The 13931-nt window shown below is 43.0% G+C and overlaps 1 protein-coding gene across 2 annotated transcripts in view; it reads right to left on the bottom strand.

Annotated features, from left to right (window-relative positions):
* The window catches only part of Bap55 (Brahma associated protein 55kD), a 114083-nt gene that overhangs the window by 12182 nt on the left and 87970 nt on the right, over positions 1-13931 (bottom strand). For both annotated transcript variants that reach the window (XM_068391090.1, XM_068391089.1), the window contains exons 2-4: positions 3898-4071; positions 1525-1661; positions 902-958 (exon numbers count right to left, since the gene is read on the bottom strand). In XM_068391090.1, coding sequence (XP_068247191.1) covers positions 902-958; positions 1525-1641 — 174 coding nt within the window. In that variant the 5' untranslated portion in view covers positions 1642-1661; positions 3898-4071. The remainder of the gene's footprint in view (positions 1-901; positions 959-1524; positions 1662-3897; positions 4072-13931) is intronic.

Genomic DNA, 13931 nt, shown 5'->3' with positions numbered 1-13931 from the left:
CTTCCAAGATTGCATTCTCTGTTTTATCCTTAATCCTATTAATCAGTACTCTACCATACACTTTTCCAACTACACTCAACAAACTAATACCTCTTGAATTACAACACTCATGCACATCTCCCTTACCCTTATATAGTGGTACAATACATGCACAAACCCAATCTACTGGTACCATTGACAACACAAAACACATATTAAACAATCTCACCAACCATTCAAGTACAGTCACACCCCCTTCCTTCAACATCTCAGCTTTCACACCGTCCATACCAGATGCTTTTCCTACTCTCGTTTCATCTAGTGCTCTCTTCACTTCCTCTATTGTTATCTCTCTCTCATTCTCACCTCCCATCACTGGCACCTCAACACCTGGAACAGCAATTATATCTGCCTCCCTATTATCCTCAACATTCAGCAAACTTTCAAAATATTCCGCCCACCTTTTCCTTGCCTCCTCTCCTTTTAACAACCTTCCATTTCCATCTTTCACTGTCTCTTCAATTCTTGCGCCAGCCTTCCTTACTCTCTTCACTTCTTTCCAAAACTTCTTCTTATTCTCTTCATATGACTGACCCAATCCCTTACCCCACCTCAGGTCAGCTGCCCTCTTTGCCTCACGTACCTTGCGCTTTACTTCCACCCTTTTCTCTCTATATTTTTCATACTTCTCTATACTATTACTCTGCAGCCATTCTTCAAAAGCCCTCTTTTTCTCTTCCACTTTCACCTTCACTCCTTCATTCCACCATTCACTGCCCTTCCTTCCTCATGCTGCCTCCAACAACCTTCTTGCCACATACATCACTTGCAATCCCAACAAAATTTTCTTTTACTTATATAGTACATAAGAAAATAAAAAATGTAATCTACTATTAAGCAATAAAAAATCATGACATCTTACCTGATATTTTTCAAAAACTAGTTCACAAAGACGCTCTCTCTTTCCACGGGCATTCCACTGGAAGGGAAAAAAGATTAATCATTCAATGCCCCCGATACTTGTCACGCTGAATTTTTCAAATCAAAGTAAAAAATATTAATCCTGCAAATATAAAATTAATAACATTCTTTCAGGGCTAGGCTATCAGTAAACTAATCCCTTAAAGAATAACATACCACATAGTTGAAATATCCCAAAGCTTAACATTAATTCAATGTAACTTCTTTAAATTTATTATTCAATTCTAAAGATCTATTGCCAACATAATTACAATATTTTCTCTCAACATTATTAAAAAAGGAAATATTCCCTGTTTAAAATTTGTTCTAGAATCAAAGTTAATTCAAATATTTGATTGAATACAGCACTGGTATTGCCACATCAAAACAAAACATTTTCAAGCAATCTGTCTTTCAAATTCTCAGGTTCTCAAGACCCTGCATATAAGAGCATAGTCTGCATTGCATTAATTAAATATATTTTATGCATAATTCACAAGAAATTCATGAGTTTACCCTTCCTGAAATTAAAAGAAACCTATTTCCAATTGAATGAGGGAAATTAAATGAATACACTGTACTTACTGTGGCTTCAGAGAAGAGCACTGGATGATACTGGGAGTCACTTTTGATGCACTTTTCGTAGGAATAGTCAAGAACCTTTTCAAAGGTGTCCCAGTCTTCAATCATTCCTTCCTTCATATAATTTACCACTTCACATCCTGAAAATGACATATACAATTATTAATCTCATACAAGACAAGAATCATCATAAAATCTAGTATTTTAATCTTACCCAATATTCATAGACCCAAATGTTTCGAGTACCAGCTTTCAGCAAGAAAAAGCAGAAACCAATGTTTCTTCCAAACTTTGACTTATCACTTCCTCATCACTAGATGTCAGTACCTAAACAGTACTAGCTTATATTTGAATTTCCAGTCAGCTTCATTCTTAGCCAACTTAACTATGGAGAGGTGGGAGGGGATCTATGAATCATCATCATCATCTCCTACGCCTATTGACACAAAGGGCCTCGGTTAGGTTTCGCCAGTCGTCTCTATCTTGAGCTTTTAATTCAATACTTCTCCATTCATCATCTCTGGGTCTTCTACGAATATTTGATAACTATTAAAGTAGTAAACTATTTAGCCCTATGAAGGGATAACAACATAGCTGCATTATCTAAAATCCACCTGTATGTATGTAAACAAGGAATATGAAGTAAAGAGACATGTTTGAATGTTTCTTGGTTGTGATCCAATCCTCTGCTACCTACACTTTCCATAACTTGAGGAAGATGACAGGCATAGTGTTTTTCCTTTTGACCGAGTGACTTGAGAAGAACCATAGATGACTCTTGCTGATGTTATATTATCAAAACTAAAATACTTTAAAGGTTTAACGGTCGCTCATGAATGGCAAAGGCAAATGGTAGTGAAATCGTCCTATCAAGCAGGACAATGCTGTAGAGACTGACCATATTACATATGATCAGCACCCAAGCCCCCTCTCCACGCAAGCTAGGACCAAGGATGGCTAGGCAATGGATGCTGATGAGTCAGCAGATAGATCTATAGGCTCCCCAAATGCAGCGACCAAAGGAACTAACGAGTTTGAGCGGGACTCGAACCACAGTCTAGCAATCACCAGTAAGGGATGTTACCATATTGGCCACCACAACCCTACACATCACATAGTGAATTACCAATCTGTAAAAGCTGGTATTGCAAAATAATGGCCTTTTAACATTTTTCCCGGATCAAACATTCTATTCAGAAAGTTAACAAGCTTACAAAGCTTAAAGTACATTAATCAAAATATCACATGGAAATTCTTTCCTAACAAAACCTTTTCAAAGATTTTTTTCCCTTCAATCTAAATCCATGACTTGATAAAATTTCCATAATTTTTCTGTAAATTGCACATAATCATGTCATTCTTATATTTTGTTTTGTTTCTTTATCTGTAACAGCATCATTTCTTCTATTCAGCTGATAAACTGTAAGTATTGTTTACAAATAGAACCATATTCTTATGATGCATTTTTCAAGGCATTTTAAGTCTAACATGATGCCCTTTAGCTACATTCTTCACAACTTAGCCAATAACTGAAATCTTAACCTGGTAAGTGCAATTACTGATGTACGATTTTATAATCCCTCAATTATTAATGAGAACCCAATTCTATGGATCTTAATCACTATTTAGATATAGAAGTAATAAGTGCTTCTATTTCCCCATGTAACAAAATAATGAATAATTTTTTTAATATACAAATCATGATAATTAAAATCATGTATGCTAAGTTATTTGCTTAATGTTTTGGCTATCATTGCTCAAATAAAAAATCTGCATGCTATCTTTGGTTACACTATGGTATGCAAGAATTTGCAGTTAATTTTTATAAGTTGTGAATATTTGGATTCTGCACTGAATTATATTTCTTTCGAATAGCATCTCCACTATCTCAGTGCTAGTAGCCAACAACTGGTAATTAACACTAGTATTCCACCTGCAGGCCTCTCAATTTGAGATGACAGACATTTCTTAAAAAGCTGAAAATATACTCTTCTTTGACAGACAGGGCTACTCGCCCACACTCACCACCTGTCGTTAATAATTTCAGCAGCCATTCCAACTCCGCTGAAGACATTCTTCAATTTAAAAGGACGGGAAGTTTTTATATGCATAGGAACAAACTCTATAACGGTTTACATATAGTTCAGAGCCATAATAAATTATCCTTCCTCACAGACAGGTATTCAGTTGCATGTTCTTATTTTCAGAAAATACAAGAAAATTATGAGTATGTTAACTAATGAAAAGTACAAACAATGAAATAAAATAAAAATAAAATAAAATCAATAGAACGAAAATTATATAAATACAATGATAAATAATTCAAGAATAATTATTATATCATGTAGGGTAAAACTCTGCATTTCTCAAGCTCACCTTTCCTGGGGACATGAATGGCAACTGTATCCACATAATATTTCTTCTCATTTGTGTCCTGATCCTCACAAACTCCAACCCAAGAAGGAATGTCAAATTTTGGAGAATCTTCACCAGCATATCCAACCCTTAGTGAGGAGTACCCGGGATCGAAAACAAGGGCACCCACTTCATCTGCAAATACAAATCATGACAGATATTCAAATGCGTTATAAAGAAAATAATCTTTTAATTAAAAAATTCCAAAAGTTATATGCTTTTTTCCAAACTATACAGGAAGTATGATTTCAGCAAAGCTGAAAACTTTGTTGTTAAAATTCATAATGAGGCATTATTAGGTAAAGACAGGTGCCGGGGAAGCCCTAACCCCTATCAACTAGCAGGAAGCTGTTCATAAACACACACACAAACAGGGGGGTAAAACATAACCTCCTTCCAACTTCATTGGTGGAGGTAATAAGTAAATATACAGTACATATTCTAAAGTCACGAATCTACTGGTCTAAAATGTAAATTCATTGAATTTTCTAATGATTCTTGATGCTGTACAACATGAATGTCATTATGTATCAGAATTAAAGTTGACCTATTAATGATAATCAACATAGACTCAACGTCAGAATTGTGCTAGTGACAGTATTGCCAACATTATCTGCTAGTTTTCACCTTTGACCAGCCCGTGAACATCATAACCTCACATACACTAACCTAAGCTACAGTAGAATACTATGTCCTTAATCACAGTGCAGATATAGCTCCCAAATCCATGTTCGAAACCAACCTAACCTAAACTAACTTAAGGTGGGATCAGTCCGTGCTCTACCATAGTCATATCTTTGACTGACCAACGGGTTAAGTAACTTTTAGAAAAACTATTTTCTACAGTTGGATCCTTGTCTGGGTATCTATTTACCCATTCGCCATTAAGATACTGTGAGATGTACGATGACTGAGATCACAGCAAGGTAGTTCAACTTGAATAAACTGTGCACGCTTGCTCCCCAATGACTAAGGATGGATTGGATTATGGATGGGGTAAAAATGTTATTTTCATTAGTAAAATAAATTTTTGAATATACTTACCCGGTGATCATGTAGCTGCAGCTCTGCTGCCCGACAGAAAAAACCTACGGGCGGAATACGCCAGCGATCGCTATACAGGTGGGGGTGTACATCAACAGCGCCATCTGTCGAGTAGGTACTCAAGTACTTCTTGTCAACACATAACCAATTTTCTCCTCGGTCCACTGGGTCTCTATTGGGGAGGAAGGGTGGGTCCTTTAATTCATGATCACCGGATAAGTATATTCAAAAATTTATTTTACTAATGAAAATAACATTTTTCAATATTAATCTTACCCGGTGATCATGTAGCTGATTCACACCCAGGGGGGTGGGTGGAGACCAGCATACATGTTAACATTAGAAGCTAAGTATTCCGTATTTCATTTTAGCAGTAATTCAAAATAACAAACATAAAATTAATAAGTACCTGGTAAGGAAGTCGACTTGAACAATTACTCTGCCTTTTTAAGTACGTCTTCCTTACTGAGCCTCGCGATCCTCTTAGGATGCTGAGCGACTCCTAGGTGCTGAAGTATGAAGGGCTGCAACCCATACTAAAGGACCTCATCACAACGTCTAATCTAGGCGCTTCTCAAGAAAAGAATTTGACCACCCGCCAAATCAACCAGGATGCGAAAGGCTTCTTAGCCTTCCGTACAACCCAAAAACAACAATAAAAACATTTCAAGAGAAAGATTAAAAAAGGTTATGGGATTATGGGAATGTAGTGGTTGAGCCCTCACCTACTACTGCACTCGCTGCTACGAATGGTCCCAGGGTGTAGCAGTTCTCGTAAAGAGACTGGACATCTTTAAGGTAAAATGATGCGAACACTGACTTGCTTCTCCAATAGGTTGCATCCATTACACTCTGCAGAGATCTGTTTTGTTTGAAGGCCACTGAAGTTGCGACAGCTCTAACTTCATGTGTCCTTACCTTCAGCAAAGCATGGTCTTCCTCATTCAGATGAGAATGAGCTTCTCTAATCAAAAGTCTGATGTAATAAGAAACTGCGTTCTTCGACATCGGTAAAGCAGGTTTCTTAATAGAGCACCATAAAGCTTCTGATTGTCCTCGTAATGGCTTCGTACGTCTTAAATAGTACTTAAGAGCTCTTACTGGGCATAGTACTCTCTCTTGTTCGTTTCCAACCAAACTGGACAGACTTGGAATCTCGAACGATTTGGGCCAAGGACGAGAAGGGAGTTCGTTTTTAGCTAAAAAAACCAAGCTGTAAGGAACATGTAGCCGTTTCAGATGTAAATCCTATGTTCCTGCTGAAGGCGTGTATCTCACTGACTCTTTTAGCTGTTGCTAAGCAGACGAGGAAAAGAGTCTTCAAAGTGAGATCTTTAAAAGAGGCTGATTGAAGCGGTTCGAACCTTGCTGACATCAGGAACCTTAAAACCACGTCTAAGTTCCAACCTGGTGTGGCCAACCGACGCTCCTTCGAGGTCTCAAAAGACTTAAGGAGGTCCTGTAGATCTTTGTTGTTAGAAAGATCTAAGCCTCTGTGGCGGAAGACTGCTGCCAACATGCTTCTGTAACCTTTGATCGTAGGAGCTGAAAGGGATCTTACCTTCCTTAGGTGTAAAAGGAAGTCAGCTATCTGAGTTACAGAGGTACTGGTTGAGGATACTGAATTCGCCTTGCACCAGCTTCGGAAGACTTCCCATTTTGACTGGTAGACCTTGAGAGTGGATGTCCTCCTTGCTCTGGCAATCACTCTGGCTGCCTCCTTCGAAAAGCCTCTAGCTCTTGAGAGTCTTTCGATAGTCTGAAGGCAGTCAGACGAAGAGCGTGGAGGCTTGGGTGTACCTTCTTTACATGCGGCTGACGCAGAAGGTCCACTCTTAGAGGAAGAGTCCTGGGAACGTCTACTAGCCATTGCAGTACCTCGGTGAACCATTCTCTCGCGGGCCAGAGGGGAGCAACCAACGTCAACCTTGTCCCTTCGTGAGAGCCGAACTTCTGCAGTACCTTGTTGACAATCTTGAACGGGGGGAACGCATAAAGGTCTAGATGGGACCAATCCAGAAGAAAGGCATCTATGTGAACTGCTGCTGGGTCCGGAATCGGTGAGCAATAATTTGGGAGCCTCTTGGTCATCGAGGTAGCGAACAGATCTATGGTGGGCTGACCCCACAAGGCCCATAGTCTGTTGCAAACATTCTTGTGAAGGGTACATTCTGTTGGGATGATCTGACCCTTCCGGCTGAGGCGGTCTGCCATGACATTCATGTCGCCTTGAATGAACCTCGTTACTAGAGATATGTTTCGATCTCTTGACCAGGTGAGGAGGTCACTTGCGATCTCGAACAACGTCATCGAATGAGTCCCTCCTTGCTTGGAGATGTACGCCAAGGCTGTGGTGTTGTCGGAGTTCACTTCCACCACCTTGCCTAGAAGGAGGGACTTGAAGCTTCTTAAGGCCAGATGAACTGCCAGTAGCTCCTTGCAGTTGATGTGCAGTGCTCTTAGATCCGAATTCCACGTGCCCGAGCATTCCCGACCGCCCAGTGTCGCACCCCAGCCCGTGTCCGATGCGTCCGAGAAGAGAAGGTGGTCGGGGGTCTGAACAGCCAGTGGTAGACCTTCCCTGAGCAGAATGTTGTTCTTCCACCAAGTCAGTGCAGACTTCATCTTCTCGGAGATAGGAACTGAGACCGCTTCTAGCGTCATGTCCTTTCTCCAGTGAGCAGCTAGGTGATACTGAAGAGGTCGGAGGTGGAGTCTCCCTAACGCGATGAACTGGTCCAGCGATGAAAGCCTCCCTATCAGACTCATCCACTGTCTGACTGAACATCGGTTCTTCTTCAGCATACTCTGGATGCATTCTTGGGCTTGACTGATTCTGGGGGCCGACGGAAAAGCCCGAAAAGCTTGACTCTGAATCTCCATACCTAGATATACTATAGTTTGGGATGGGACGAGTTGGGACTTTTCCAAATTGACCAGGAGACCCAATTCCTTGGTCAGATCCAGAGTCCACTTTAGATTCTCCAGACAGCGACGACTTGACGCAGCTCTTAAAAGCCAGTCGTCCAAATAGAGGGAGGCTCTGATGTCTGCTAAATGCAGGAATTTGGCAATATTCCTCATCAGTTTGGTAAACAATAGAGGTGCCGTGCTTAGGCCAAAGCACAGGGCTTGGAACTGGTATACCACCTTTCCAAAAACGAACCTTAGAAAAGGTTGGGAATCTGGGTGGATGGGGACGTGAAAGTACGCGTCCTTTAGGTCTAACGAGACCATCCAGTCTTCCTTCCTGACCGATGCTAGAACCGACTTCGTCGTCTCCATGGTGACAAAGACATTTAGAGCACTGACGTCTAGCACCGGTCTCCACCCTCCTGTCTTCTTCGCCACTAAGAAGAGACGGTTGTAGAAGCCCGGGGATTGATGGTCCCGGACTATGACTACCGCTCCCTTTTGTAGCAAGAGAGACACCTCTTGCTGTAAAGCTAGCCTCTTGTCCTCCTCTCTGTACCTGGGAGAGAGGTCGATGGGAGTTGTTGCTAGAGGGGGCTTGCGCAAGAATGGAATCCTGTACCCCTCTCTGAGTAACTTCACAGACTGTGCGTCTGCACCCCTGTTCTCCCAGGCCTGCCAGTAGTTCTTGAGCCTGGCTCCCACTGCTGTCTGAAGAAGGTGGCAGTCAGACTCTGCCTCTTGAGGACTTGGAACCCTTCTTCTTGTTGCCACGTTGACTATCGGCACGAGTACCTCCTCTGCTGGAGGTTCTGCCACGAAAGGGCGGAATGAACCTAGACGCTGGTGTGTCCATCCTAGGTCTAGGCACGGAAGGTAAAGCTGTGACTTTACGTGCGGATGACGCCACCAGGTCATGAGTGTCTTTCTGGATCAACGAGGCGGCAATCCCCTTGATCAACTCTTCAGGAAAGAGACACTTCGATAGCGGAGCAAACATCAGTTCTGACTTCTGACATGGGGTGACTCCCGCCGACAAGAAGGAGCAAAGGTGATCCCGCTTCTTGAGAACTCCAGACACGAAAGAAGCCGCAAGCTCGCCAGACCCATCCCGTATGGCTTTGTCCATGCAGGACATGATGAGCATGGCAGATTCCTTATCCGAAGGGGAGGTCTTCCTGCTCAACGCTCCCAAACACCAGTCCAGGAAGTTAAAGATCTCGAACGCACGGAAAACTCCCTTCAAAAGATGGTCCATGTCCGAAGAAGTCCAGCAAATCTTGGAGCATCTCATAGCCAGTCTGCGGGGAGAGTCTACCAGACTTGAGAAGTCGCCCTGGGCAGAGGCAGGAACTCCCAAGCCGAGAACCTCTCCCGTGGCATACCAGACGCTAGATCTGGAAGCAAGCTTGGCCGGGGGAAACATGAAGGATGTCTTCCCAAGTTGCTTCTTGGCCTGCAACCACTCTCCCAGTACCCTTAAAGCTCTCTTGGACGAGCGAGCGAGTACGAGCTTCGTAAAGGCAGGAGCTGCTGACTGCATGCCTAAAGCGAACTCAGAGGGAGGTGAGCGTGGAGCTGCAGACACAAACTGGTCCGGATACAACTCCTTAAACAGGGCAAGGACTTTCCTAAAGTCTAAGGAGGGAGGCGTAGTCTTGGGTTCATCTATGTCGGAGTGTTGGTCGTCCAAATGCGCAGCTTCGTCGTCATCAGAGATTCCTTCATCTGAATGCTGAGGAGGAAGCGTAAAGGAGGAGATAAAAGCTGAACGGCTGAATCCGGCAGCACAGGTGCATGCGTAGCTGCACTGGATCCAACGCCATGCCGCTGTTGGTCAGTCTGAGAGCTGGCAACAACCAAAGCGGAGTGGTGGTGCGTGGTGGGGACCACCGTGGGTTGCGGAGACTGACGCACCGCGTCAAAACACGGCAGCTTGACTCCACCTTCCTGCTGATGCGGTAGCTCACGCACGTCAACGGAGGGTGCCGCACGTCGGCTAACGTCAACATGCGTCTGGCAGGGTCGACTGCGCATAGGTGGTGGAGCTCTCACAGCCGGAGTGTGGGAGCAGGCAGCCGCAGTGTCAGCTGGGCGCACAACCGTGGCAGGTTGTAGGCAAACGGGTGCAGCGTCAACCTTCTCAGCACGATACTCCTGCATGAAGGAAGCTAGCTGAGTCTGCATAGACTGCAGCAAAGACCACTTAGGGTCTACAGCAGCTGGCGCGGCAACAGACGGAGTGATTGCCTGCTGCGGAACCACTCTACCTCTCTTGGGAGGTGTGCAGTCTTCGGAGGACTGCGGCGAGTCCGAACTGACCCAGTGGCTACACCTGGGCCGTTGGACTCGCTCGGAAGGGACCTTGCGCTTGAGATGTCGTGAGACCTTGGTCCAGCGTTTCTGTCGAGAAACTTCTTCCGCAGACGAGGAATGAATGGGCTCACTCGTCTGTTTGTGGGTGGGACGATCTCGGCAAGATACATCCTCAACCACGGAGGGAACGTCTGTCCGCTGATCAAGGCCTGTCGAACCCTTTGGTCGTACGACATTGCTTCTCCCCTGGGCTTGGGAGCTTGCAAGAGGTCCCGGACTGGGAGGACGACAGGCACGAACAGACGCACCCTCATGCGTAACACTGACACTTTTCACTGCACTGACACTCACTTCACTTCCCACTGCCCTTTTACCTTTCAACTCCCTGACGTCAGCCATGAGTTGATTGCGGTCATTCGCCAATGACTCAACTCTCTCACCAAGAGCCTGAATGGCACGCATCATATCCGCCATCGAAGGTTGATGAGAGCTAGTAGGAGGGTCGGGTGTAACCACTACAGGGGAAGGAATAGGTTGTGGGGCATGGGGAGAGGAAAAATCAATAGAGCGAGACGAACTCCTCCTGATACTATCCTTCTCTAGCCTACGTGCATACTTAAGGAATTCTTGAAAATCGAATTCCGAAAGCCCAGCGCATTCCTCACATCGATCTTCCAATTGACAGGCTTTACCCCTACAATTGGAACAAACGGTGTGCGGATCGATAGAGGCCTTCGGAAGACGCCTAGAACAGTCCCTAGCGCTACACTTCCTGTACTTGGGGACTTGAGTAGGGTCAGACATCTTGAATTAGTCAAAGGGGGGAAATCCAAAATCTATCCAAGTCGTCAACAAATAATCCAAAATCTAATCAATGAAAGTGAGAAAGTATTGAGGATAACTTCTGCACAGCGAAAGCTAATAACTAGAGAGAATACTTCACCAAATAACGTGAAAATCAACTCCAGAAAACAACAGCGTATCAAGTAGGTCTTGCCGGTGGCACGACAGAGAGAAAATTGGTTCTGTGTTGACAAGAAGTACTTGAGTACCTACTCGACAAATGGCGCTGTTGATGTACACCCCCACTTGTATAGCGATCGCTGGCGTATTCCGCCCGTAGGTTTTTTCTGTCGGGCAGCAGAGCTGCAGCTACATGATCACCGGGTAAGATTAATATTGAAAATTATAGTTACGGATGGAACAACATTTTGAATAGAAAAAAAGATAATCAAGTATTTATTTGTAGTTTAAATAAGCGTAATTTTGACAGAAAACGGACGTTTATCTATAGGAAACACCTGTCTTTTAGTAGAAAAGCTGTTTCCGACCATACATACATACATACACCAAGGCACTTCCCCCAATTTTGGGGGGTAGCCGACATCAACAAATGAAAAAAAAAAGGGGGGGGGGGTGCCTCTACTCTCTATCCTATCCTATTCCCGTCCATAACTTTAATAAAACCATGGGTGCAAATGTGTCCGGCCTAAAATCTTTAACATACTCCGCCCACAAGTATTGTGATTGGCCGCCACTAAAATGGCCTCAGCTAGCCGTGGCTTACTTCACTCGCAAATAAAAATTATCTCTTTTCTCCTCTGTTCTGGGAAATGGTACAAGATTGCGCTGAGCACGCCAGACTTGGTGGGTTAATAATTATTATAGCTGTCTAAATGAATCATCTGCGAGAAGCTGACAACCAATCATGATGATTGAGGGCAAAGCATGCCAAGATATGGCATCCAAGGTTAGGTTAGGGAGTGACGGATGGGTTAAGATTTACCACAATCGTGGTGTATGTATGATAGCGGCCCCTTGTACGTATTATTATGTCTAACACAGAATACGGCAGTGTAAGGAGGGTCGCAAGGGGCTAACCGTTACGTATGTAGGTAAGGACAAAACTTGTAGGTTAGATTAGGGGGTAAAGTTTAGGTTAGTTAATGTCCATTTTTCATCCACAAGGGAGGAACTGGCCGCTGACTTACAGAGGACCCCTCCAAGGTTAGGTTAGATCAGAGGTTCTTAACCTGTGTTCGATCGAACCCCAGGGGTTCGGTAAGACAGTCTCAGGGGTTCGGCGGAGGTAACACGACACATATGAGTGGCACTTGCCAAGGTTAAGCCGCGGATTTCTGAAATTGTCTCTGAAAGGCATCAGCAAATGTAAGATTGATTTGCAATAAGGATTCATCATGTTTTTGTGTGAGGTTCATATTGTTGATTTTCTTCTTTGATGCCTGGTTAATATTGTGCACTAATAAAATATATACGTCTTGAATTTGAAATATATGCTGATATATTTAGTTATAACTTTCTTTTTCTTTTCCTATTCTGTTTACCTACATTATATATATATATATATATATATATATATATATATATATATATATATATATATATATATTTCCAACTATGAAGAGTTCGATTAGTGTAAATATGACACTTGTGGGGTTCAGTACCTCGAACAAGGTTAAGAACCAATGGGTTAGATAGTGACAACACATGGATCAAGTTTCACTATAATTTGACGTAGCTTGATAAACCAAAGTATTTCAGGAATCTAATCTTGATAAACCAAACTATTTCGGGAATCTAATCAAAATATCCTTTGCACAGTATATGTCAGACAGATGCTTATTTTTGGATAAATTTCATATGCAGAAGGTTTATGTATATTATTGATGCCTTTATTTGTGGGTTTTATTAATTAATAAGAAATAGGGAGACAAATGCAGTTAGTAGTAATTGTAAAGATATAGAAAGAATTGTGGAGAGACAGGAGAGTGAACGAGAGTTAGGTAGGATGTTTTCAATTAATTTCGCTGACTCCAGGGTTCTTTCCCGTAAACAACTCCCCGAACAACAGGATCCGTTCTTGAATGACGAACGGAACATAGACGAGTGAGACGTGGAAGCCGGGAAAAAGTCACGTGATTAAGGATAGCTTGACACGCCCAGGACAACCATATATAAGCAACGAGAAGAAGGCATCTCGCTCTCTTCCTAGTAGTCGCTCTGTATAATAGGTCTAAAGACCTACTTAACCTGCCGGGTCTCCTTGACGAACAACACGTGGCGGCTGCCTATACCAAACTGAGGGACAGCGATTACTCAGAATCCTATAGCAGCCGAGAAATTACAGGGAAACATTTACCCCTGAAAACGAAGGACGACGAACCAAGTTACTACGCCCGCACCTGATTGACTGTGAGTGTGTTTGGCGAGACGTCCCAGAGCGACCGAGAGGCGTGACGTCCCAGAGTGACCAAGGCGTGTCTAGAACTTCGCGACAGCCTTCCCAACACCTGACGAAGGCTCATACTTCAGGGACGACAGTAGGCCTATGATTGACGTATAGGCCTAACTAAACCAGGATTCATCAAATTCTTCAGCCAGTGTCAAGACGTCTGAATTCATCACGTAGTGTTAATGTAGAAACCATGTTTTTCTTTATGACTGCTTGTAAGTGACTGTTCAAACCCCCTTTTTTATGTCTAGTAAAGAAAGAAACCAGCATTCGTATCCCTCACCCACGTAACTTTGCTTATATTAACTCCTGAGAGAAATTCAATTAATATTAAACAAAAGGGAATAAGTATAACAAGAAATAGTATGCAGAGGTAAGATACTTGACTAATTAAGAAGATTTGTTGCAAGATAAAATCTAGGAAATCATCACAATATAATACAGTTAGCCATGAGTAGCTGTACCGCAG

The sequence above is a fragment of the Palaemon carinicauda genome, chromosome 17 (genome assembly GCF_036898095.1).
Source record: "Palaemon carinicauda isolate YSFRI2023 chromosome 17, ASM3689809v2, whole genome shotgun sequence".
Classification (NCBI taxonomy): domain Eukaryota; kingdom Metazoa; phylum Arthropoda; class Malacostraca; order Decapoda; family Palaemonidae; genus Palaemon; species Palaemon carinicauda.
Note: the sequence above shows the minus strand (reverse complement) of the source record. Positions and strands in the feature narration are given on the sequence as shown.